General features: G+C 49.1%; 1 protein-coding gene across 2 annotated transcripts; it reads left to right on the forward strand.

The window, feature by feature from the left end:
- The first annotated feature begins 1,350 nt into the window (after window positions 1-1,350).
- LOC116954951 (ubiquilin-1-like) lies at window positions 1,351-27,676 on the forward strand. Of its 2 annotated transcripts, none has more exons than XM_032975823.2 (12): window positions 1,351-1,684; window positions 12,268-12,419; window positions 15,427-15,569; window positions 16,138-16,256; window positions 17,557-17,703; window positions 18,403-18,561; window positions 20,225-20,483; window positions 21,536-21,669; window positions 22,448-22,531; window positions 23,274-23,389; window positions 23,729-24,041; window positions 25,739-27,676. In XM_032975823.2, exons 1-12 carry the CDS (start codon window positions 1,595-1,597, stop codon window positions 25,895-25,897), a joined length of 1,875 nt encoding a protein of 624 aa, XP_032831714.2. In that variant the 5' UTR covers window positions 1,351-1,594; the 3' UTR covers window positions 25,898-27,676. The 2 variants fall into 2 exon arrangements, with proteins under 2 accessions (XP_032831714.2, XP_032831715.2); XM_032975824.2 differs by having other exon boundaries at window positions 1,352-1,684; window positions 21,554-21,669.

Below are 27,676 nucleotides of genomic sequence, written 5' to 3' on the forward strand. Positions count from 1 at the left end.
GGTTATAGTTAAAATGTGATATACCCACACGATCTAACCCAAAATTAAGTAAAATATGAATCAGAAGAATATCTGCTTTCTACATACCGGATTAATACCTGTCAACTCCTTATCAGTGCCCTACCTTATTAGAGACCAATTCAGACCTTATTGGTGACCCCGTGCCCCTTATAAATCTCAACGTTCATCCTACAAAGTCCCATCACAAGGGAGAAACACAAACAAATAGACAAAAATAAATGATGCCCGTATTGAAACGTCTGTACGCCGTATGAACCTGAAAACTCAATTTCCCTGTACAAGAATACGGGCTAAACCGTGATGGGTTGACAGCGATGTGGATTGGAGAATTATTGTAATACACAGATACAGTAATAACCATATTCTTTGGTTCTATTCGGTAAAGTCACGTAGGTAAAAAAATTTAAACAAAAATCACGACAGTTTCGGCCACAACACAAGCGGCCAAAAAAAACGTCGTGATTTTTGTTTTAATTTTTTACCTACGTGACTTTACCGAATAGAACCAAATAGTATGGATCCTTGCAGTCACGAAAGCTTCAAATCTAGAAGTAATAACCATATTTGATTTACCAAGCATAGCATTATTACAATTTGGACCAGCTCTTGAAATACTGTTGAGTTTTGTACTAAATTAAAAAAAATTGTATTGGCTTTGCTTTGTTATTTTTGTTGCCACGACAGCAGTCAACAACAGCAGCGGGTAGAGCACGTCTCGCGATGACGATCTTCATCATACGTCCTCGTACGGCTGATGATGTAGACGCAGAGCCAACGACGAAAAATTTCACATTCAGGTGGTCAAAGCCCCACGCAAACCTGCCGTGATGTCTCCTTCGTGTATTCGTGGATCCGTGGATCGGGGCCACTGCATCGTTTATGCGTTCTACGGTCCGTTCTGGATGACCACGGTCGCACCCCCCCCCCCCCCCCCCTGACTACTGGTGAATTGTTTTACATTTTTCCATGTGTGCACGCGTCGGGTATCCGCATCGACCGTGGCCACGCTTCGTGCAGCGGATGCGGTTTCGGTTGGACCATGATGAAGACGTTCAATCCCTACTATGAAGCCCGTAAAACCCCCTTTACCAAGATGTCTGACGGCGCCGTCGCTTCATCCTTTTGAGACGCCACTCGGAGGAGGTGGGTGGGGGGGGAAGAAGCAAAGATTTCCAATGCAAGCGGTGACCAGAGCCAAATAAAAACGTCTCTCCACCCCCCCACCCCTCTCTCTCCGCTCCTCCATGCGGCACTAAAATGGCTCTGCCCTCACGCAACATGGCACGGGGACTTCAACTCGCCTCGGCCCGTCACGTGGCGCTCGTCGCCGCCTGTGATTGGACCCCTGGCGGTTGGTCCGTGGCTCTGCAGTGGCGGCTGCGGTGCTCGTGGTGGTGGTGGTTGTGGTCGCTTGGCTCTCTCTCTCGCTCGCTCTCTCTCCCTCTCTCTCCCGTCATCTCTCGCTCTCTTTCCCTTCACTCGCCGCTCGCTCTCATCGGCACCGGTTTCCTACCCCCCCCCCTTCCGCCCCCCCCCAACTACCACCACCACCCACGCAACCTCCCCTCTCGCCATGGCGGAGGGCGACAAGATCCGCGTGACGGTGAAGACGCCCAAGGACAAGGAGGACTTCGTGATCGCCGCCTCGTCCACCGTGAAGGAGGTGCGCGCGTCGGGGGGGGGAAGGAGGAGGAGGGGAGGAGAGGAGGAACCGGCGGGACATGGCGGCCTCGGGCGTCCGGCCTCTCCTTCGTAGTAGCCCCCAGCGCCCGCACGCCCCTACGGGCTGACCGCCGTGGCCCTGTGTCCGTGCGTTGCGCGACGTTGTTTGACGTCTCTGCTGTTATCGTTACCCGAGACGAGAGTTTCGTAGAACGCGTCCGCTGGGTTTACGCTGTGGGATTTATAAATCGTGGTTGTTGAGGTTGTGGGGGGGTAAGTGTTAGCGTGAATGGGGTAGGCCGCTCTTTCGGGGCTCACTATTTCACGTCGGGTTGCAGTGTTCACGTTACTATTGTTGGGACTGTAAAGTGTTGGTTAATTTGAGCGTGACGTTTGTTACTCGCCTTGCAGCTCTAAGTATCGTTGACGATCGCTTTAGAGTGTGAATTAGGCCACGCTCATCCCAGGGCTGATGCCACCCAACACTTTACGTTACTCTGGTATTATAAACGTGCCCAGCATGCACGTTACGTTACGAAGATCGAGTGGTTAATGTGTAGAGAGAGAGGTCAATGAGGGAATCTGTGATACTGATGTTGCATACTGCTATTGACGGTAGCAGTGGGTAATGTGTAATGTGGATTTGATAGGCCACTCATCACAATGCTGGGCACTGTCACGTGTGTCATCGTTTATAACGTCTTTAATAAACATGTTTTAGTGTTAAGTAATATACAGTGCATGGTGTTTACTGGTGAGCTAGTAATAGTATTATTAGTTTCATTAGTGGTTAAATACTGTGTAGTTTAAATGAAGCGCCCTCATCCCATTGTTGGCTCTACGTTTTGCTGTTTTTGGTGAACTTTTAACAAGAGCGGTGTTAATCGGCATTAATTAGATAAGGCAGTGCATTACAGTAAGCAGTACTTTACATCACGACTTATGGTAGCAGCGGATTCGATAGGCCACTCACAGTCTTTGCATGTTACTCGCGTAGACTTTGGTGATGATGATGATTTGGCACGGCTAATGAACAGCGACGTATAGATTCTCCAAGTAGGCTTGGGAAGGAATTCGTATTCGCCGGTGATCTCAAGAGTATTGACCTTTCGCGGGCGTGGATTTTCCATGGCACGTGTGTAATAAACACAACTCATCACTAATTAGCTTAAAACACTGTCATATGAATAAATACCCTCAGAGTTCTACGGATGACTGTGGCCTTCCTGGATATACCCAAAATAACCACCAGTTAGTGCTTCACAATTGTGTGAAATAAAACTGGCCCACTTAATTTTAGGCACTACGGTACGTCACTGTTATAGTCTGACCGATACATTAAATAAGGATAGTGGTTATTGTATTTTCTTGATCTCACTGAACCTGCAGTAATACGCATGATAGTGTGTTGATAGCATCCGTGCTTAAAGTACAGAAGTATGGTGAAATACCCCAGGGGTATTCACGCTGGGGTATTCACGCTGCTGTAGACCGAGACGCATAGAGGAGGTATAGAGATTCCGTACAACGCTGCGTAAACAGCAACCGGTAAATGTGCATTGTGAATATTGGACTGTGTATGAGTGGACTGCAGTAATTATACCAGCATCACGACTGATGATAGACGCATAAGTGATCAATCAATGCACTCGACGGTAATGTGTCAAGTATGCCCACTCATTGATGGAACATTAACTATGATTGTAGTCACAGGGACACTGCCGGAATATGATCAGTGATGTGCGTAATTCAATGGTGTGCTTGTTCTGATTTAACACCCATTGAATCGCGGCATTGTTTAATTTCTTTGCATACTCCAAAGAGCCCAAGAGCCTATTACTAACACCGTTACGAATCGCAAGACCCTAATAAATGTTTAATGTGTAAATTAGAGAGTTTGAAATTCGAACACTGCTGGTAACAACATTGATCCTGTGCCATGTATAGTTTCAATGGATGTGCTCAATATTGACACTCATTTACATATTGCAAAATCTACTCCTGGATGAATGCTGCTTAACGCCGAGCTGGTCATGGGGGTGTTTGACCATACTTCACCACGCTGGTCAATACGTGTTGGTGTGAAGGTTGGGAGCATAGAAGTACTGTACACAATTGCATTTTGTACACTGCTGACTACTGCCCGCAACGTGGCCTCTTAGCCAATAGCAACCTGTTGCGCATAATGGTTACTCAAACGAGCAATATTAATGCTCTAAGCTTGCATAGCTTCAGATATTTTACGAGGTGGGGCACATTCCGGGTGATTTGGTCATCCGCATGTTCATTTTGTTTAACGTTAGTCATTGCATTTAATAGTCTACGTGGTCATCAGTGACACGATATGAATACTAATACTACTCATGACCATCAGCAGTGTTTTTAATAGTCGCATAAATGTCCACGTAACTAAACACATTCTCATCGCTCGTCACTGATAGCCTGCCACTGTATACTGTAAATTATCATAAATATTCTCTTTAAACACGTGCAGTACTTTACGTTCATCATCAGTCCTGGTTCAGGAAAAATAAAATAATCAGTATAGTAGTGTTGTTATCATTACTGACGTTGACAACAAACTTGTTTTAAATAACAAATAGCCTAAATGCAATGACACGGAGTCGTTGGGCTTTTGCGACCAATATCCATAATAAGTTTTGGATGACATTGCGTAAATGTGTCGTTAAAACCCGCCACCACCCGACGCTACCAATTCGTGAAGTTTGTCACGTAAAAACAAAAAACATGCCAATTCGTTACTGGTACAGCACGCTCGAATTGTGAATGTTGTAGTGCTGTACTAGTAACGAATTGGCCACGTTCTGCTTTACGTGACACAAACCCCTTACTAATTGGGTGTCGGGTGGTGGCGGTTTTGACGACACCACATTTATATTTTTTGCGATCTAACCTTACAAAAAATATATATTATGGGCAATGATTTTTCAAATGCAACGACATTAGTGTTTAGTAATTGTCTAAAGACCCCAGGTAAAGTAAGTAATTGATGTAAGTTTTTTGCTCTTAGGGTTATCAAGGTGGGAGGAATTCCGCATTCCCATTGTAAGGGCGAGTAGTTGTTAGGACATTAAACGCATCCTCTGTTATACTGGAATGCGGCTTGTCCAAATAAAGCTCCCATCATCATCAGCAACAGCAGCCATGGTCAGTCAACTGCTGGATGAAGTCCTTCCCAAATCCGCCACCATCTCTCGCAGTGCTGACATCTAATCCTCCCAGCTGATTTAATCGTCGCTACATCTTATCTTCGTTGAGCTTACCCTCAGATTGCCGTAGTTTGTGACGTTTACCCCCTTTACAGTCATTTCCCGATGTTTTCAAAATCACGTAAACACATTCTCGTACACGTACGTACGGGTACGGCCCTCTTTGTCAATCCACCGCTGGATGAGCGCCTGCCCCCCCGCCTTGTGGGGGGGTTATTCGACCATACTTCACCACGGTGGACTAGTGCGGGGTGGTGAAAATGCGGGAGTATGGACATTACGGCGCAACAGTGCATTTAATCTTTACATACCCCCCACGTACTGATGAGCGTGGTGAAATATGGTCAAATAAATCCCCCCCCATGAACTGGCACGGCGTGGGAGAGGCCCTGTACTTATGAAAGTACGGTGTTTTATTAGCAATTAATACTGGAGAGTATAGTTTTTTTTAAAACTATTTCTTAAGGACATTATTTATGCTATGATGACGGCCCATTGTTGCTGCCAAGGTAGCAAGCAACAGCACCCAGATGCAATGTGGTTTGACAGTACAGTATATATTACTGTACCAATCAAATAAGCATTTAAAAAAATCTTCATAATTTCAACATCTTCACATACACCGCCCGCATTGTAATGTTCCGCTTCAACGTATTCGTGGTGGGGTTTTTTTTAAGTCACAATTGTAATGGTAGATTAACGTAGTTGATTCGAGGACAATATCGAGTCATCGGCGTGCGGCGTTATGCGTCGAACTAGGCGAGCGCAGGCCTCGCCGTGTAGGCCTCGGCGCGTGCGGGCGCGCGCGATTTTGGTTTATTTCTAAACACACTTTAAACGTGTATTTAAATTTAGGTCGATTAATGTAATGCCTCCTGCAAACTATATCTGCGTTTTAATGCCTACAGTCAAACAAAAGTCACGATTTTTTTTTATTTGCACTCGAAATGCACCGAGTTCCTGCCTGGGCCTTGTTTAGACGACCGGTGTTTACCATTAGTCCCGAAACAGACATTGGATTTAACATTAAATGTTTACCAGATTTTAAATAAATATGTTACTTAAATTGTTGGGGGAGGGGGGGGGGGGCTTGGAAACATTTTACGTGGTCGAGTTTTATTCTCTCGCAAAAAAAATCGCACGGAAGAATTCCATGCCACTCACTTGCACGTCCCGTTCTCTTTGAATGGACAAATTCGTAATTGTTTTAAACGTTTCACAATAGTTTCCGTGATTGTGATGTAACGTTCAAAACTGCTAGACGGTCTTAAAAGTCAGAACTGATGACTAATATTACACTGGCAATCGTCTAGTCATTTTACCCCCATTGGCTTGCCCCCCCCCCATGCGTCATTATGTCAAGTTTCCCTATGACTTGAAATTGTTTTTCTGCAACGTGAACTTAGGTAAATGTCAATCCACTGCTGGGTGAGGGCCACCCCAACCCCGTACTGGTCGTGGGGGCAGGTTGGTTATTTGGCCACCACGATAGTGCAGTGCAGATTGGTGAATGGGGGAAGCGCATTGACGCATATAAGAACAGCACAGCAATGGATTTTAATTCTGCCCACCACGTTAGCCCGTTGAAAGTCGTCCAATGACATGCTGTTGGTCGTCCATCAATCCACTAAATCCAAGCTTAACTCTGCATAGCTTCCGAGATTTGGCGAGATAGGGATGGTGCATTCCGGGTGATCATATCATAGGCACATACAACACGATAATTTCTCACCTTAACATCAATAGCCCTGCCCACTTCGTTAATGACCCTTGGGCTACACCCATTTCAAACCTTTAAACACAGTCTGTCTCAGTAGCTTTCCTCTATTGTTTCCTCCTGATAACGATCGCTTGCGTTGCGATCGAAACGTCGTAGTTTTTTCGTGATTTTTTGGGGGTTATTTTCTTTGAACCGATCTACGTGACTTTACCGAAAGACCCAAAGAATACACTTATAGACGGTGTTCAAATATTTAGCAATCGCATTCTTGTTGTGTTGTGGTTGTAATGTACAGTGAGGGAAAAAAGTATTTGATCCCCTGCTGATTTTGTACGTTTGCCCACTGACAAAGAAATGATCAGTCTATAATTTTAATGGTAGGTTTATTTGAACAGTGAGAGACAGAATAACAACAAAAAAAATCCAGAAAAACGCATGTCAAAAATGTTATAAATTGATTTGCATTTTAATGAGGGAAATAAGTATTTGACCCCCTCTGCAAAACATGACTTAGTACTTGGTGGCAAAACCCTTGTTGGCAATCACAGAGGTCAGACGTTTCTTGTATTTGGCCACCAGGTTTGCACACATCTCAGGAGGGATTTTGTCCCACTCCTCTTTGCAGATCTTCTCCAAGTCTCGATTTAAAGCTTTCGTGACTGCAAGGATTCATCTTCTTTGGTTCTTTCGGTAAAGTCACGTAGAATGAGAATAAAATAATAAATTGATAAAATAAAATAACACAATAAAATTCTCACTCCAGCATTGTCTTCCAGACAGTCTCGTCCCTTCACCTGATGAAGGCTGCTTGTGTTGTGGCCGAAACGTCGTGAGAATTTTATTGTGTTATTTTATTTTATCAATTATTTTATTCTCATTCTACGTGACTTTACCGAAAGAACCAAAGAAGACTTCTCCAAGTCATTAAGGTTTCGAGGCTGACATTTGGCAACTCGAACCTTCAGCTCCCTCCACAGATTTTCTATGGGATTAAGGTCTGGAGACTGGCTAGGCCACTCCAGGACCTTAACGTGCTTCTTTTTGAGCCACTCCTTTGTTGCCTTAGCCGTGTGTTTTGGGTCATTGTCATGCTGGAATACCCATCCACGACGCATTTTCAATGCCCTGGTTGAGGGAAGGAGGTTCTCACCCAAGATTTGACGATACATGGCCCCGTACATCCTCCCTTTGATGCGGTGAAGTTGTCCTTTCCCCTTAGCAGAAAAACACCCCCGAAGCATAATGTTTCCACCTCCATGTTTGACGGTGGGGATGGTGTTCTTGGGGTCATAGGCAGCATTCCTCCTCCTCCAAACACGGCGAGTTGAGTTGATGTCAAATACCACAACATTTCACCCAGTTGTCCTCTGAATCATTCAGATGTTCATTGGCAAACTTCAGACAGGCATGTATATGTGCTTTCTTGAGCGGGGGGACCTTGCGGGCGCTGCAGGATTTCAGTCCTTCACGGCGTAGTGTGTTACCAATTGTTTTCTTGGTGACTATGGTCCCAGCTGCCTTGAGATAATTGACAAGATCCTCCCGTGTGGTTCTGGGCTGATTCCTCACCGTTCTCATGATCATTGCAACTCCACGAGGTGAGATCTTGCATGGAGCCCCAGGCCGAGGGAGATTGACAGTTCTTTTGTGTTTCTTCCATTTGCGAATAATCGCACCAACTGTTGTCACCTTCTCACCAAGCTGCTTGGCAATGGTCTTGTAGCCCATTCCAGCCTTGTGTAGGTCTACAATCTTGTCCCTGACATCCTTGGAAAGCTCTTTGGTCTTGGCCATGGTGGAGAGTTTGGAATCTGATTGATTGCTTCTGTGGACAGGTGTCTTTTATACAGGTAACAAGCTGAGATTAGGATCACTCCCTTTAAAAGTGTGCTCCTAATCTCAGCTCGTTACCTGTATGAAAGACACCTGGGAGCCAGAAATCTTTCTGATTGAGAGGGGGTCAAATACTTATTTCCCTCATTAAAATGCAAATCAATTTATAACATTTTTGACATGCGTTTTTCCGGATTTTGTTGTTATTCTGTCTCTCACTGTTCAAATAACCCTACCATTAAAATTATAGACTGATCATTTCTTTGTCAGTGGACAAACGTACAAAATCAGCAGGGGATCAAATACTTTTTTTCCCTCACTGTAATTATGAGCGCCACGGTGGCAACATGTTAACTACCTCGCCTGGTATGAAGGATGTCGTGGGTTCGATCACGATACTGGACATCTGTGAAAAAATAACTTCATAGCTCGTCTGATTCCTCCAGTATAAATAAATATTCAGATTCTGATTGTTTTAAAATGGCTACCGGTATGATGAGGATTAAGGTGACTATGTGTTTAAATGTATTCTCACTGTTAGGCCTCAGTCATGCAGTTATAAATTAAAGTTAACTTTAACGAACAACTTAAATGTATTGTCTCTTGTCATCAAGTTGAACCAGATTGTGCCAAAGGCGCTATAAAACGAAGACACCAGTAGGAATTTTAGCACAGCAGTTCATCCATTCGTGTGAGAGTGGACAACGGAAAAGGATATCAAGAGAGCTGCCATTGAGATCCCTTCTCGTGATCTCTGGTCCACACTGTAGAATCATGAGTCTATTTCCATAGTAAAGTTTGTTGAGCTAAGAAGCTCTTCTTTTCAAGGCAACTCGGCCAGCAGACATCACCGATGCGTTCCACAATGACATTACTTTCAGGGGTGAGCACGTTACCATCCGTCCTGCCACAGAGGGGGAAATGTCTGTCGCATAGCAGTCTAACCGATATTTTTTTTAAAAATTCTCAAACATTGGAATTGAGCTGGATGAAATGGAGAAACAAATTGGTGACCGAGCTGAGATCTTAAACTCGCAGAGTACACCATATAGTCATTTATATTATCCATATCCTAATAGATGCAAGAAAATATTATATCCGCTAAAGAATGCTTCCTGTTTTCAGATAAGAGGAGTGAGCCAGAAGTTGTGGTACATTCATAATATCCACTTTTATCCACAGATAAATCACCCAGAATTGATCTCCTGGAAATGCCAAGTTGGCCCTATTATCCACATCATTTCACGGATAAGAGGCGTTGTACAGACATGGACGCAAAGTCATTTATTTCTCGGCGCTTGCATTATATAACCCATCTGCTGTTTAAAACATAGGGTAACAAATCCTGGCACATTTGTTAATGATCCGTTGACCAGGTATTCTTGCGAACAAGACTATGCTCATACACTACATGGGTTTCTCAAGGAGTTTGTTTGGATCTCCTGGTGAACCAAAGATTGGATTGGTGACAGCATTCTAAGTGACTGCACTCCATTCATCCCTGCACGCACTATTTATGTATAAACACATTTCTAGTCGGTGGGTATATCTGCTGTGGGTGTTAATTGTGAGAACTCTTGATTACTGCATTGGGCATCAGTTTTGTTTTCACAGAGTTAAAACTTTAAAAGGCCTTGACCGTTCAATGCGAGTCTTATGTCGGAGTCAACTGGGAAATGTTGCTAACAGAGCATTGTGGTCGACTTTTGTTATTTACGCTTATCTCTGTTGTTGAATCTGAGTTTCATTCTGGGGAAGGCACCAGAAGGGAGGAGTGGGAGACCGAGGGTGAGATGAGAGGATGTGGTGTAACCGAGAGGTGAGAACAGTGGATGTAACGAGAGTAGAGGCACAGAATAGAAGCACATAGAGAGAGAAAATCTGAGCATCTGACCTTATGCAAATAATGAAGCTGTTGGCTCAACAGATGTAAGCCTATGTAAGTGTATGGGGCACTATGCAAGTGTATTGAGTTGCTCATCTAAGCCTATGTATGTGTATGGGCTCATCAGTCAGCACGTTGGCTAATGCGATCGGGCAGATACACACGCACAGGGCTGGACCTTTGCCTTTATAGTTTGGCATTTAAAAATGTGCGGCCGACCGATCATTGATGTTTACACATTTAGTCTGCATAGAATTATTAATAAAGCTTTAAAAAAAACTAACCACAGTCGTCGGCGTTACATGGGTATGAAGTGGACAACTGTGGCCATCACTGCTACGTACAACACCCGGACCGTCGCGTTGTTCAAATCTTGCTGAACTGACAAACTGAAGAAAAGCCGGTGGGCTTGAGTGCAGGACACGTCAGGGCGAGAAGGGGTGATGGCCGCTGGTCAAGAATAGTGATGGGGAGCGGCAACCAAGGAATGGAATTTTTCCGAGGGGACGCGCCTAGGAGATGGATCAAGGAAATTAAGCTCATGGTGCAGGCGCTTGGCGGATTATCGTGAGAGATGGTAACGGCTCGGGGAGGGCTTGCCCATCAGTGGGATTGAGCATGGCTGATGATGAGTCATCCGGTAAGCACGGGAGCTCTGGAGGCGTTCTGCCTCTCTGGCTCGTGCGTTGCATGAGGAACTCGGGGGGGCATTACGGTGGCATCGGTGCAGGCACGTGGGGAGGGAGGGTGGGTGCTACAGTCAGTAGACCTTGGACCCAGGGTTGATTATGCCAGGGAACATTCCAGCCGCTTCTCGCGCGCTCCTCACCTCAACGTCACGAGAGCGCCACTTGTGTCGCCGGTGGTGCAATGTACGCCTGATTGGTGGGAAGCCTGTTGAGATTAAACCGTAATAAATGGCGCTCGCCAATCCTGTTGTGTGATTATTGAAAACGGGGCTCGCATCACGTGGCAGTTTATTGTAAATCGCAAAACAGATAAGCGGCCGTATGAGGTCGATGGTCTTTTTGTTGTTGCTATTTCGACGTCGTGCGTAAATTTCCAAATCGCAAACTTTCGAGTAACTAACTCGTTCGTTTCAATTTGCTAGAGCGATCTAGGAGGTGTTATGCGTACACATATATACAGACAAAAATACGCCAGATTATTAAGTAGGTGATCTAGCAAATCGGGCACGCCTATCTTATTTGCATGCCACGCTTGCACTGGGTTGTTTTCATTGGCGTCAGGCTTGGCTCGAGTTGAGAGACTTCAATGTAACATATTTTTATTTATTTATCTGAGAAACCTAGTTAACTCTTCATACATTAACTCTTTCATACGCGTTTTCAGGTTGACTTTTCCGATTGAACACGTAGGCCTTCACGACCAATATTTACTATTTATAACTGATTGCTGGATCTGATTGCAGAAGTAAAATGTGTGTCGTAGACCCTCCTCAGCCCAACACAAATAGTTAAATGTGCGTGGATCGCTGTCCAGCACACTGGTCATGTGCTGAAGCGGACGCAAATTGGCACGTTTGTTCGCCCCGCAGCTCTGCTGATTGGGTGTTTCAGGTGGAGGAGGATTTACGACCCACATTTGACTTATGCCATCTGACACAAATCAATTGTGGATCACTCGGATGTTTAGGACATTTCTTTGTAAGTAGCGTTTTGCATGTTGGAGGAAAACTCGAGTCGGTAGGAAAACCCGCACCTCCGATTAGCACGGCTGGCTACGTACAGTGCGAAATAAGTTCCCATACATACAAACCTCTGTTGGCTGTGGGGATAACACATCTCATAAGAACCGTTTCCTAGTGCAGGCGTCTTCCAATTATATATTTTACGTAGAATAACAAAAACATTGTCGGCTCTTGCTCCCCCCCCCCCCCCCCCGTGCACATTCAGTTCAAGGAGGAGATCTCGAAGCGATTCAAGGCTCAGCCCGATCAGCTGGTGCTCATCTTCGCGGGGAAGATCCTCAAGGATCCGGACTCGCTGAGCCAGAACGGCGTGAAGGACGGTCTCACAGTTCACTTGGTCATCAAGACGCAGGGCAGGTGGGTAACCCGCGCGCCGGAGTAGCGTTGTCTCTTTTAAACGACGATGAGCGATGAAAATTCTTCATTGACGGCGACCCGCCTACTCCGTCAAAGACAAAAGCATGACTGGCTGTGACAAATATGGAATTAACGGGTCCTGATAAAGACGCTGAGACTGAGATCATTCAGCAACATTGTTCGAGACTGCGGTGCACTCAAGGAGGCCGAATGTGATAATTAGCCATATGTATGTACAGTAGACTTGATTATCCGCTCTAATGACGGGGGAGGACGGCCGCGGATAATTTAATATTGCGGATAGTCCAGAAATATTCATCTTCCGCGGATCTCTATAAATTAAGAACGAATACTCACGGTCGATGCGCGTGGTGACGATAACACTTTCCTGCTCCCTCGCAGAAGACTCCACGAATTGGGTATCAGAACCATGGCAATCAACATCAATCAAACTGTTGTAAAGATATGTAACTACTTTACTATTGAGGCGATCACGTGGATTTAGGATTTACCGGAGCACATATTTGTTAGGTTTAAGCACGTGACTTGTAATGAACATTTCCAAAAATAACGTGGTATAACTGTTTTTATGTTAATAATTTGGGCTGAAGCGAAAACATCCAAGAGTTATTAATACATGTTAAAATCTGATGTGCGCAGTTCATCCACAAATCGGAGAAACCACACGCGGATAAAACGAGAGGACTGTATGTAAAAACATTTTTCTGATTGGCTGACCTGGTAATATTGGCAGAGGGGGATATTGAGCGGCCTGTCGCACCAACGTTGAATAACTCCGCTTTGACCAAATACGTGACTGCTGTAGTTGATGATACTAATAGAATGAGACTCGGCTAGAATTCCACAGGTTGCTTTATTTAGAACGAGTAAAATAATGAAAAAAATTGCCAACTAAATTAATACTGGGGAGCGCACGTTCGCTGGAAGGCCCCGGAGTCACGGAAAGCCTGGCAGTGGCTTGCAGCCAAGGCTCTCGATTACAATACAATAGGCTCTCAATTGGAATGCAGTAGAGTCGGCTCTCAATTGTAATGCAATACAGTCGGCTCTCAATTACAATACAATTCACTTGGCTCAATGACAATAATGTCGGCTCTCAAATTACAATACAATACAGTAAGTCGGCTCTGAATTATAATGCAATACACTTGGCTCAATTAGAATACAATAGTTAGCTCTCATTTACAATACAATGCAGTTGGCTCAATTACAATACAATACAGTTGGCTCAATTACAATGCAATGCAGTTGGCTCTCATTTACAATACAATACAGTCGGTTCTCAATTACAATGCAATACAGTTGATAATAAAGGTTTTTGGGTTAGATCGCGTTATTTATAAATGTGTCGCAACCCTCCACCACCCGACACGGCCAATCAGTAAAAAATGTGTCACATTGGCAAAAGACAAAATAGTTGACTACTTTAGCCCACCGGTGTGTTGGAAGAGTGGATCCACGACATTTACAGTTTGAGTACGACGTTTCACTGGTAATTACATCCAGCATCTTCGGGCGATTTGCCAGAATAGTGAAGCCATCCACCTGCTTCCGGTCTTAAATAGTGCAGGATGACATAATCATTGTTAAACCCCATCAGGATTCGAGATCAGAGGCGTGGGTGGTACGGTACGCAAAATTCAAAAACTACTGTCTTGTACTAAAGAAGAATTACCAAAGTTATCAACAGAAGGTGTATATCGGATCAATTGCTTTATGCGGTAAGTGTTATATTGGACAGACGGGACGTAACATTAGCGTAAGACTAAAAGAACACCAAAGGAACATTACATTTTCCCAAACACAGCTGTGTCAGCAGTGGCAGGGCATGCTTGCCAACAAGGACATTCAATTGATTTTGATAACGTTGAAGTGTTATGCAGAACGATTTATTACTGGCCAAGATTAGTTAGATAATCAATTGAAATTGAGAAGAATTGCTGGGATAGCTGTAGTGCAGCCTGGAAGTGTATTATTAAGTAATACACAACACATTGCAATTCCTTATAGGTGAGTCACATGCTAAGTGGCTGATTACTGATCTATTACATAATGCAATACAGTCGGCTCTCAATTACAATACAATAGAGTTGGCTCTCAATTACAGTGCAATACAGTTGGCTCTCAATTACAGTGCAATACAGTTGGCTCTCAATTACAATACAATACAGTTGGCTCTCAATTACAATACAATTCAGTTGGCTCTCAATTACAATACAATACAGTTGGCTCACAATTACAATACAGTACAGTCGGCTCTCAATTACAATATAATACAGTCAGCTCTGAATTATCTTGGGTAGCGTAGGCAGGAAGGGTAAGAGCACGGATAATGAAGAACACTTAAGCTAGCTCTCCGCCCTAATTTCCGATTGTCTTAACCGCTATTCATCACAACGTCCACCATTTCACTCCACGTGCCGAGAGCTTCTGTAGCTGAATATTCGTGGGCGAATTTGGCCAACTGTAGATGGCAGAGAGTTTGTCGATGGGAGGGGAGAGGTGAAGGGAGACGGAGAGGGGGAGATACTCGGATGAGGTGAAAGTCTTGGAATGTATTGTTTCAACGTGACAGCAATTCCACCAGCCCTGCCAGAGGCACAAGCTTACACGGCTGCAGAGGTGGTACCCTGGAGGGAGAGGATGGTGGGTGCAGCCAGAGAGGGGGGGGGTAGAGCTCAGAGGGTGTGTGTAGAGTGCTGGTGAGACGGAGGATGTCAGAGGTGATCCCACCACGTGGATGAGAAGTGATCTTGAATTGCTTGAGTGGACATTTAGAGGGGTGGCCGGCTGGGGTATCTACCGAGAAGGGCTCGTGGTGATGAATCCAGCATGGCTAGTTTCAATAGTTCAACTGAAAAGCAAATTCAACAGCAGCAACAACAGGAAGATCATTTCCCTGCCATTGCTGAAACTCTGATCCCCCCCCCCCAACTGTCCCCCCCCATCAATAACCCCCGCTGGTCCCTCTCCATCTGACCCCCAGATCACAGGAGCCGGCATCACAGCCGGCGCCAACCTCCTCGGGTGCCAGCACCACACCCACCTCCACAGGCTCCAGCAGCAGCAGCAGCACCACCGCACCACCCCCCACACAGCCGCTTCCCGGCCTGCCGCCATTCTTCCTCGGTGAGTGGAGTGGTGTGGCAGTGCTGCGTGGCTGTGTGATTGAGTGGAGTGGTGTGATTGAATGGTGTGGCGGTGGTGGTGTGTTGGCTCGTCCGGTGCTGTGGTGTTGGCTCCTTCACGCTCCAGTGTTCTTTGCACGTTTTGGTTCATCCCCTTTTGATATATTTTAGCCATTTTTTTCAACACGCTAAGCCGTTAATTGTCATCGCTGTCCATCGCATTAGATAATGACTCCTCCATCTTCATTGACCAGTTTGTCAGGGTGCTTCCGTTGATGACCGAGCAACCCAGATCCTCCCACAACTCGGACGCTTGTGCTTCATCATGGGGGACTTGTCAGATGGCGCTTGCTAGTGTCACCCGAGGCACCTCGCTTCTTCTGACTGGCGCAGGCTTCCCCTCCACTAATCCCCACTTGCGACGTAACTTTGTGCTAAAGTTAAATTTCCTTCGCGTTGTCCTTACGAGAGTTATTGTGCCCTCTCATTGTGGGCGGAAGGGACGGAGTTGAATGAGGTTCACGCGTTCACGCACCGTGACTGTGCCCTCGCTGTCCGTTGTGGTGCAGGGGGGAACCTCGGTGGTCTCGCCAGCCTCAGTAACCTCGGCGTCGGCTCTTCCAACTTCATGGAGATGCAGCAGCAGATGCAGCGCCAGCTCATGTCCAACCCCGAGCTGCTCAGCCAGGTTTGAATCCCTGCCCCTCGCTGGCCCACGGCTCTTGCGGCTCGCAACGCCGAACGAAACTCCAACCACCTAGTGAATGTTACCGCCACACGGTCACCGCCATAAGGCTGAGCACATTGTACGAGCAATGTGGTGGATGCATCTTCTTCACTCCTATCACTTGCTCGCTGGCGGACAGTCACCTCTTTATCACTCTTCTATTGCTACTACGACTACCACCATGGTCACTGTTCCAGTGAGCCATAGGTGAACTCTTTGGTTCCTCTACCCCATGTTGTTGACTCGGGTCAACCAGATTGACCGTTTCGCCTCATCCGTGCTGTGTTCAAGCACCACACTTACCCAGCCACTTTCCTGCTCACTCACTCACTCTCACTCAAATACTCACCACGCTTCTCTTTCCGCTTCTTCCCTGGTACTGCGTCACTTGGGAAATCCCCTTCCATCGCCTCCCCCCCCCCAAGTTATTGTAATAATAATAACGTTGCTCAACTCAAGAAGCCTGTCGACTCTTAATTATCTGCTATCCACTTTGATCGTGCCGTTTGTTGCTGGCAGCTTGACGTTTTGGGCCCTTGGGCCTGTGCCTAGCAACTGTTTAAAAAAAATAAAACACGACGTGCATGCAAGGTATGATTGGAATTGTGCCATCCTTCGATTTGTAACCGCGCCTTTGTGTGTGTTGTTCAGAATAGCTTTGCTGCATCGCACTATAAAAAAAAAACTAAATCCGCACAACCACATCGAGAGAGGCACGCAAACTCCAAATATAGAGTAGATTAAATTTCGATTTAAAGCTTTCGTGACTGCAGGGATTCATATTGTTGGTTATTTCGGTAAAGTCACGTAGAAGGGAAATAATAAAATAATAAAAATAAACCAATACAATTCTCGCGACGTTTCGATTGCAACACAAGCAATCATCATCAGGTGTGAAAACCACAGCAAGAAAATTTGAAGAAAAAAACGCTACTTTAAAAAAAATGTTTCTGTGGCTTTCACACCTGTTGATGATTGCTTGTGTTGCAATCGAAACGTCGTGAGAATTTTATTGTTTTATTTGTATTATTTTATTATTTCCCTTCTACGTGACTTTACCGAAAGAACCAAGAATATAGAGGAGGTGTCAATGTCGGGATCGAACACACGACCGCTTGCATACCAGGCGAGGCAGCTAACATCTCCTAGCCACCGTAGCACCCCACACCGTGGCACTCAACCACATGCCTCGTGTTCTCCACCCCCTTCCCCCATGCCTCCTCCTCCCCCCCCCCCACAAACCCACCTTATACCACTGCAGGTCATGGAGAACCCCTTTGTGCAGACGATGATCAGCAACCCAGAGATGATGAGGCAGCTCATCATGACAAACCCACAGATGCAGCAGCTGATGGAGCGCAACCCCGAGATCACGCACATGCTCAACAACCCCGAGCTGCTGCGGCAGGTGAGACGCAGTACAGCAGGCGGGTTACTGACCCCGCAGGCCCCTCGGGGTGAGTTTGAAACCGTTGCGGAGTTGGAGGCGGTGCTGGTAACGGTATTGGTAGTGCTAATACTCCCAAGTAGTCATACGGGTAATGAGCTAAGTTTGGTCTTCATGGAAATAATGATGTTTTTATGAGATAAAATGGATTTATCAGGACACCCTTCCACTGAACTCGAGAACCTTGCTGTACCTACCCGCTGCCCCATTTGTGCAACACGCATCCGTGTCTCAGCGTGGGTTTCCCGATCGTTGTAACCGCATGTCCGTCTCTCCGTGTGTGCATTTGGCTGTACGTCCGTGTGTGTGTGTGTGTATGCCCTCGTGTTTGTGTGTGTTTCTGCTTTTATCTGTCCTTGTGTCTGTGCATGTCATCATCTGTGTCATCTCTCTTTTGTGTCTGTGCATGTATCCATGTGTGTGCCTCTGTGTATCGTTATGTGTGCCGTGAGTCTGTGTGTCTGTTCCATGTGTGTGCGTCTGCATGTGTCCGTGTGTGTGTGTGTGTGTGCGCGCGTGTCTGTCTGCATGCCCCCATAACGTTTCCGTGCGTCCATCCATCCGTCCGCGCGTCGTTTGCGCGCATGCGTCCGCGTCCTCTGTTCCTCTGTGCACGCCCGAGTTTGCCTGTTGATCTTTCCGTGCGCGCGTTCTACGCAGACGATGGAACTGGCGCGCAACCCGGCCATGATGCAGGAGATGATGCGAAACCAGGACCGCGCGCTCAGCAACCTGGAAAGCATCCCCGGCGGGTACAACGCGCTGCGCCGTATGTACACCGACATCCAGGAGCCCATGCTGAGCGCCGCGCAGGAGCAGGTGACGACACAAGGGGGAGGGGGCGGTGGCGGGGAGGGGGGGGGGTAAGGGATGTTAACAAGCTATGCAAGTGCTGTAGCTAATGGTTCGTGATAATGTCACGTGGTGCGATTGTACTTTCAAATGCAGTAAAACCCTGGCTGGCCGGACTAATGGAGAGAGAGAGAGGAGCACTTGTCCGGTGAACTGCTCGTGTATTAAATATCAACGGCCAAACGTTAGCAACAGTAATAGCAACAACCCTGCGTTGACTCAGGTGATGTAGTTGATTCGGGTGATGCGTAGAGTTGAGGCAATGAAGTTTGACGTCAATGATGTGCAGGGGACAATATAAGTGTAGCGACTCAACTCGGAGACCGTAATAACTGGATGCACTTCTTTTATTGAACAAGCACCATCGGGATAACACACAACCACGTGGGCGCACACTTATTATTAAGACTGTCTATTGCTGGCGCCACGACTTAGAACAGTTGGTAGGCTGTCTGACTAACAGCGTCCCCGGGATGGTGAAGACAGAGACGACGACGAGGAGATGGTAACGACGACGATCTTGAGCAGCACGACGGGGATCCCACTTCCAGCAACATCCACGATGTCCCACACAAGGGGGCCCCTCTTATACTCCCAGCGTGGCCTTGCTCCGCCCCCGGGCCACGCCCCCTTTCTGGAACCTACTAGCGGGTTCCCGGGGTTTCCCAATGGGCCCTTCTGTGACCTTTCCCCTAGATCAGGGGTCGGCAACCTATGGCTCGCGAGCCAGATGTGGCTCTTTTCATGACTGCATCTGGCTCGCAAATACATCTTAGCTGACATTTCTTAACATGATAAGACTTATAAGGCTTAGCATGCTAAGACTTATAAGTATCATGTTAAGAAATGTCAGCTAAGATTTATTTGCGAGCCAGATGCAGTCATCAAAAGAGCCACATCTGGCTCGTGAGCCATAGGTTGCCGACCCCTGCCCTAGATGGTCCCGCTCTCCTATATATCGTGGCCTGCTGACGTTGAGTACTGCCGTACACCGCATTTACCTTTTTCCGCCAGCAGCCAACGCTATGCCACTACATAAGCTTCAAGAGAGGGATGAATGATATTGGGGCAGATGATTCAGCTGGTGTGAAGGGTGATGTGAGTGGTGGAGGCGACTCGGTTGATGCAGTTGATTCGGGAGGTGTCGCAACAGTAACTACTGACGCAGCTGCAATGTATGTCAGTGCATCGCGCGAAATTAACAAACGTGACGACAGAACCTTCTCTCAGGCCAGCATGAGGACAGGGCAGTCCGGTGCACCTTCTGATGTACATGGACAACTGCCACTAGGGGGCTGGGGGGTCCCCTTGGCTTGGCAGCAGCAGGAGCAATAGAATGGCAGCGCTGAGATGCGGTGTGTATGCCTTTTTCAGTTAACCGGGGAATTTAGGAACGAACCATTTATTTATTTTCTTGCGTATTGAATTAGAATTGACGACGTCCATTTCGACGCCGCGTTACGGTACATTAGTTGCGTTTAAGGTGACACGAAAAGACGTAACAGGTTCGGGGCGGGGGAGCCACCACGCGAAGGGGGACAACCGTCTCCTGCCCCGCACGGTAACGATCCGCCTCGTCATCCATCAATCTCTCTGCATCACCCGCACCGTCGCTCCGCCCCCTCCGCAGTTCGGAGGGAACCCGTTCGCCTCGCTGCTCAGCGGCCCCGGCGGCAACGCGGGCTCGGGAGGGACGGGCGGCACGGCGCCAGGCGGCGGCAACGCCGAGGGGCAACCGTCGCGCACCGAGAACCGCGAGCCGCTGCCCAACCCGTGGGGTCCGGCGCTGTCGCCACGACCCGGCTCCGCCTCGCCCGCCTCGCCGCTCCTCCAGCAGCAGACGCCCGGCGCGACGCCCAGCGTCTCCAACCCGCTGGGCATCCATCCCGGTCGGTGGCGCCAGCGTTTTACTCGCGCTATCATTTTTGATATCCAGGGGAAGGGTGAGGATGGTTACGGATTTAAGGATGACAGGAAGTGAGAGGGATACGCTATTGAAAAAATATGAGTCTTGTTTTTCTCTTGTTTGTTCCTGTAACGTTCTGACCCCGTGCCCTGACCTGACATCCTCCAGTATAAATTCCTCCAGTATAAATAAATATTCTGATTTTGATGACGACGATGGCGGCACCAAGGGATGCTGCTGCTGCTGCCACAGCAGTGTGATGGTCAGCGACATATTTGGCTCGTGACCAAGATGTCACTGGTGTGGCACTTGAAGCCATGGGGCAAGTTTTTAAAATTCCCCACTGCCTCTCCCGCCCTCTGTCCACCAAGCTGTGGGTATGGGTTCACCACAGTTAATTTCATCGGCGGGTTGCGCGTGGTGGAGTTTTAAGTGCAGTACTCTCACCTCTTTGAAGATGCCTGGCCAGCGTGGGAGAGTAGGCCCAATAACGCCCTATTAGATGGGCTCATAGAGCTCGCTCTACTGAAGGCCCTTCCTCCAGCAGTGGCGTGAGTAAGAAATATCAGCGCTGCACCTTTGTCCCTTTTTCTAATGATAATAATCGTCCGATCTCGTCGGATCGCGGAAGCCGGTCGAGCCCTGGATTGTGCTGGGACGGCGACCACCTTTGTGTGGCCTGCAGTGCTGCCTGGGGGGCAGCAGAGGGCGGTGTAGCAAAATGCGTTGTCGTACTCTCTTATCGTCCCCCAACTATCACCAACCCACGCTGACCAGCGTGGCAGCGGTCTCTCGTATCGCCGCGTCCCTCCATTTCACCACCACCAGGGGGAGGTAAAAGTGGCTGTGGTGGGGTGCGGGAGTTGGGAGGGCCCCCCCGACCGTAAGTCGGGGGGGGCCTCCCGCTAATAGGCAGTCGTTAACGGGGCGTGCCGCAGCAGGTCCGCACAGCTAAACGGAGGGCGTCTTTGTACCCCGTGCGTGCGCGTGTGCGTCTGGTGTGCGCGTGCGTGTGTGTGTGCGCGCGTGTGGCAGCGATGCTGGTGATCCCAGGAGGCGTGATGAGGCAGGTTGCGGCGAACCCCCAGCTCATGCAGAACATGATGTCGGCGCCGTACATGCCCGCGATGCTGCAGGCGCTCGCCCTGAACCCCTCGCTCGCTGAGCAGGTACGCACCTGGCGGCGGCAGTCGCACGCGTTTACACGGCCGCACGCATGCACGCATACAACCGTATGCACAGTCGCACGCACACGCGTACATACGACCACATGCGCAGCCGCCGTACGTACAGCCGCACGCACGCACGCACAACCTTACATACATACGACCACACGCACACACACATACAACCGTACGTACAGCTGCACGCACGCCCGTACATATGCTGGTGGCACATGCCTGCAATGGAGCACTTTGGAGGTGAGGGTTGGTGGATTATAGTGCAAGTTGACGAAGCTCCCGACCTACCCATGCAGCGGGGGGGGGGGGGGGGCAAGGTGTGATTGATGATACAACGCTCGCCGATTCGATTCGGCCACTCGCTCACCGGCGGTCACACGCCTCCTCGTCACTCTTCCCAACGCACCGGTGCGCTGATCTAGTAACGAATTGGCACGTTTTGTTGACGGGACAAACCTTACTATTCGGCTGTGGGTGGGTTTAACGACACATTTATGCGATCTAACCCAAAAAAAAAACTCTTATGGAGATGCGAATGTCTATTTCGATTTACGAAACTGACGTTGTGATAACCTCCCCCCCCCCCGACGAGTTAAGGGCGAAACCGATATGGAGATGAACGCCGCGTTGCGAAATTTGATTTTCCGTCGTATTTTAAAGAGAGTGGTGTCACGGGCGAGCCTGGGCAAGCGAGATTGTATCCTAGCTGTCTTGTATCCTAGCTGTCTCTCTCTCTCTCCCCACCTTGTTCCCTTTAACCTGCCAGGTGTTCCTGACAAGCCCCATCTTCGAAGGGAACCCGCAGCTCAGAGAGCATATGAGGACGCAGCTCCCCGTGTTCCTACAGCAGGTGTGAGGATGGCTGTGTCTCTCCCCCCCCCCCCCAGCCTGTGCCTCGTTACCTTTCAGTGCGGCAGGCGCACTGCTTTGTAAGCAGCGGCGCGAGCCACGTTTGACTGCTGGACGTGTTTTGTAAGCGGCGGCGGTTGTGGTTCTTTGCACGTGGGCCTCTTGTGGGTTAACCTCTGCACGTGTGAATGCGCGACGCTGCCCACACAGCATGATTCGTCGACTGTGTACGTTAGCCCAGGTCACTGGGCTGTCACCTGGTTCAATAGCTTCGATCTGATTGCATTTGATGGTTATACGATGCACATGTTACGCAATATTGTTTGGTGCATGCCTGTAAGAATTTATTGTAATTCATTCAAATTATATGTGAATTCCAATTTTAGCCTTAGGGAAGTTGGTCTCAAAACGCCCGTGCTCGCGATTCCCGCATGGGCAGCCTAACCCCCGATCGCCATCCTATTCCATTTGCATGCAAATTAAGCTGGACGCTACATCAGCTACCTGATAGTTGGTTATCGTGGACAGATATACGTGTCTACTAGACCGGTATCCTCGCCATGCTCAAATACAACTCGCTGTGTGTGGGGACAGGGAACACATTGCCATTGCTCAAACCGTCCATGTGTCTCCCCATGTGTGGTTTTCCCTGTGTCCCTCCCCGTGCGTGTCCCTCCCCGTGCGCGTCTCCCCGCACGCGTCTCTCCCCCCGTGCGCGTCTCCCCCATGCTCCGCCCACACAGATGCAGAACCCGGACGTGATGTCGGCCATCGCGAACCCGCGCGCCATGATGGCGCTCATGCAGATCCAGCAGGGGCTACAGGTCCTCGCCAACGAGGTTCCAGGCCTCATGCCGGGGTGAGAGACCAGCACACACATCATTGTTAGCTACGTATGTACGTACGTACGTTGAACTCATTTTGCACCGTATGTAGCCAACCTGCATCGATCCATTTTCTCGCCTTCCATCACTCACTTGGCCGTGTTGGGAATGGGCTCAGCTTCCGCGGTATAAAAGCAAGCCCCACTGGTAGCTTTCCAAACCACGCCGGGCTGGCTCGGCACGGTCCACGGCGCCGGGGTTCTGTTTGCGTGGTAGAAAGAGGTCTCTGAATAACCTCTGAAGTTTCGCCGGCCACATCGCTTGATGCTGTTGCGCCCTTCCCTCCCGCCGTCCTCCCGCCGTCCTCCACGCAGGCTGGTGCCGGGCAGCTTTGACGGCGTCGGTGGGGCGGCACTGTCCACCCCGGGGGGTGGTGCCCAGCCAGAGTCGGCGGCAGCGCCGGCGAGCGGGACGGCGACAGACGGAGGCACGGCCACGACCGCCGCCGCCGGCGGAACGGCGGGCGGGGGCGGAACGTTGGGGGGCAGCGGAACGTTGGGGGGGGGAGGCACGGGTGGCGTTGGAACGGCGGCGGCGGGCCTGGGCTTGGGGCAGGCTCCCACCCCGGCGCAGCAGGAGTTCATGCAGCAGATGCTGCAGGCACTCGCGGGGATGGGCAGCTCGCAGGTGAGGGCCGGTTGTTGTTGTTGAGGTCGCAATTCCGCGTTCTTCCGCTGCGGTGAAACACCGCTTTTGTTGTCGGCCGTGTGTGGTTTCGCACGTTTGTTTTTTAAGGTAATCGGTGACGGTTTTACGGTAGCAGCTCGCAGGCAGGATGCTGTGCGGTTAGCCACAGACAACCCCCACCCCCGGCCCGCTTTATTTATGGCCGCTGTTAAGACGGTAATCGGCCCATATTTCATTTGTGGCAGCGGCTCGCCCGGTCTGGGACCGCGCAGTTGTCTGCAGTTACCGCGCGGTTGTCCAACAACAGGCGCTGTCGAACGAACTATTTTTTTATGTTTTCACGTAAGTAAACGATGAATGCCAGAAAAATAATCATTAGCTTCGTCGTGGAGAATATAGTTAACAATCTAAATAAGCAGATAACGTTTCATTCCCATGTTAAAATAATTGTCAGTTATAAGGGGCAGTTCATGAAGGGATCTCAGTGTGCGATGCACGGAGTTAGGAAATCTAAATGCTACAAGGCCTGGAGTCCACTGATCCATACGTGGGATGTGTAGGCCTGCAGGCGATACAGCCAAGGAGGGCCTCAACACGGTCGTCATTCATGGCCGTTGTGGCTCAAAATCGACGTTTGATTTTGGCGAGTTTCGAATCCAGTTTTCAGATGACTGGGATTAAATGCCGAATGTTAACTACCTCGCTTGATAAAACAGGAGGTCGTGGGTTCCATCTCGACTGATGCCCGTATATTTGGAGTTTGCATGTTCTCCCCGTGGTTGTGTGGATTTTTCTCCAGGTCCTCCGGTTTTTCCTTCCACATTTAGAAACATGCTTTTAGAGTATTTGGCCGTTAGAAATTTCAACGTGATAAGCCACTTAGTTGAGCTATCACTTGTGGCCAGGTCGCTTCTGAAAAAGAGCTGTACAGCTTGGTGGACCTTACTTGGTAAAATAAAAAATAGTTAATATTTTGAATAGTTTTATTGTTTAAAACCTAGTTCAGAAGTGTGTTCATGGGCTTTGCCCGGTCAACAGTGACTGCACAGATAAACTGTCACATCAAGTGTGTTTTTTCTCTTAATTTTGGCGAAGTTCCAGTTCTGAGAATTTTTTATATCGGGGGCGTATATGTCACCAAGGCCTTGATGTAGGCCTGCCTGTTTTATACGACATCCACAAAAATAGTTTACCGTCGGTGAAAATCTAAACGTGTCTGCCGCGCTTGGCGTGGATTACAAAAAACATGGCAGGGTCACGATTGCGGAGGTTCGGCGAGTCGTGCGACACAACTCGTGATCTGTCTTCTGGTTGCACCGCGTGCCGTTTGTTGTGGTGTCCGACGTTTCATTCCACGTGCCAGCAGCTTCTTAAAACACGGTGCCCGGGCAGCTCCAACGATCGCAAAGCCGTATTGTGTGTGCGCGTGCGCGCGCGCTACGAACCCAGGGACCCAAATTTTATTCCCGCTGGCAGCCAACGACAATGGTGGCTGTGACCGGGAATCGTTCCTGGAGACCCCCCCTTGGTCGACAGCGTTGAAGGGGAGACAAAGGTGGCCTGGCGTGGTGCTGGGCACCCCCACCCCCCTTGTGTGCCACATCGACCTTCTTTTAAATGCTACTCGTTAACAGCACTTGCCCTGACAGTTCAAAGCTACATTGGCGACCTTTGTCTTTTTGTTTGTGTGAGTGCAGCCACTAGGGGGTGCCATCGTGAGCCCCGAGGTGCGGTTCCGCTCGCAGCTGGACCAACTGCAGGCCATGGGCTTCGTGAACCGGGACGCGAACCTGCAGGCGCTGATAGCGACGGGCGGAGATATCAACGCCGCCATAGAGCGGCTCCTGGGCTCCTAGCCCCTCCCCTCTCCCCCTCCTCCTCCTCCTCCCACGGGCTCCGCCCACTGCCCCACAGGGCCCCCCCCCCACCGCCCCCCCCCCCCCGCGCTCAGCACCCAGTTGACAACACACGGGAAGGGGGTTATATTTGTTTCTCTCTCATTCGTTTAGTCTTGGCCTTATCATTCTTTTTATTGTTTTATTTAAAAAAACACAGATGTGCCGCCGCTCATTATCAGGGCTTGCTCTGCCGACCGCTGTATCGCAACACCAGCCACGTACATTTCATCCAGTCACCATTAAACCACCGTGTCCCGGCCACTTATTAAATAGAGAGAATAGTTTAAAAAAAAGCCAGCAAGCAAGCAAGCAGTCGTACATCAATGGGGGGGGGAGTGGGGGGGAGGGGAACGAAAGTTAAAATTAAATAAATATATTATATCGTAAACATTACCGACGAAAGACGAACCTAATGTTGAGAACACAATTCAGAGACGCCATGTTGATTACCGTTGATTTAATCGCCATTTCCGAGACGCCACCGCTTGTCTGTCTGCCCACCCGTTCGTCCGATCGGGGCAGATGGGAGGGAATGCTGGCAAGGTTGGGGGGGGGGGGGTGGCAGACGTGTAGACGGGCGCGAGTGATGCTTTTTTCCACTGGCACAATCGAGCTGCGCCGGTGCCGTGCCAGACTGGTGCAGCTCGGGTTGTTTTTCCACTGCCTCGCGTCCCGAGGAGCAAATCAATTGGGAAGCACCTGGACGGTGCGGTAACCGCGTGTTCTCGCGGCGTACCGGCTGACGTCACAACCCCCCTTTGGTCCTGCTTAGCCTCGATCCGGATTCGGATGTCTCGCGAGGCAAAGCAGCAAGATTGCTGCTTTGTGTTCCGGCTCGGCTCGAGAAAAATAGCCAGTGGAAAAACCCAACCCGGTCCGTGAGGGCCCCCCCCGACCGCTGCCTCTGCTCGGATGTGGCAGTGGAAAAAGGAGTAAAGAGTGTCGTCTGGCCTTGGTGGCAAACGTTGCTCTGCAGAGAGGGGGAGGGGATGGAATGGGGGTGGGATTAGAAGGGATGGAGGAGAATCTGCGTCCCACAACCACCGACTGCCCCTGCGTGGGAATGGTGGTGGGTGGGGGGGGGTGCGGCCCTACCGCAGTACAGAACGCGGGCGGTGCGATTCACGGTCGCGGTGGAATCTACCGAAATCCACGCTTTAAATAAAACTTCTCTCCGGCTGCGTTTGTCCGATATTCGATACAACACGAAGTCGCAGGGGGGCGGGACAGCGGCGCGGTGCGCAGGCCGAGGGTTCTCCCTCCCCCGCCATCGTCCACGCCGCCTTGCGACCCGACGGGGTCGACAAAGTCTGCGTGCTGCAGTGAAACGCCAACGCACCCAGCCTCCGTTCCGCCGACGGTGTTCCTCGGCTCCATTGGGTCTCGCAATTAACGTTGCGGGCTTTGTAGAGCTGTGCGATTGTTGATGGGGGTGGGCGCGGGGGGGGGGGGTTGCGTGGCGGGCAGGGGGTGGGAGCGTCATCGTTCACACACAAGGTTGGCTCGATGTAACGGTAGAGGGGGTCGAAAGGGGCAGATCTATTTTGGTTATTGTGTAGGGGAGGAAAGGGTCGGGGGTGAGGGGCGTCGGTAAGACCAGGTTGTCACCATATAAATAAAGGTGGTGTCTAGATAACGAAATGTTTGACTATTTACTTATTAGAGATTAACGTTTGCCTTGTACGATGTCTTAAGATGCTCATAATTTAAAAATAAAAATAAACCGATGGAATAGGG

This window comes from Petromyzon marinus, chromosome 57, assembly GCF_048934315.1.
Source record: "Petromyzon marinus isolate PM22_M1 ecotype Great Lakes invasive population chromosome 57, UKy_Petmar_22M1.pri1.0, whole genome shotgun sequence".
Classification (NCBI taxonomy): domain Eukaryota; kingdom Metazoa; phylum Chordata; class Hyperoartia; order Petromyzontiformes; family Petromyzontidae; genus Petromyzon; species Petromyzon marinus.

Coding starts and splice junctions, on each gene's coding strand:
- LOC116954951 (XM_032975823.2), top strand. CDS start 1,595: ATGGCGGAGGGCGACAAGATCCGCGTGACGGTGAAGACGCCCAAGGAC. Junction 16,257..17,556: donor ACCCCGAGCTGCTCAGCCAG/GTTTGAATCCCT, acceptor ATACCACTGCAG/GTCATGGAGAACCCCTTTGT. Junction 23,390..23,728: donor GTTCCAGGCCTCATGCCGGG/GTGAGAGACCAG, acceptor TCCTCCACGCAG/GCTGGTGCCGGGCAGCTTTG.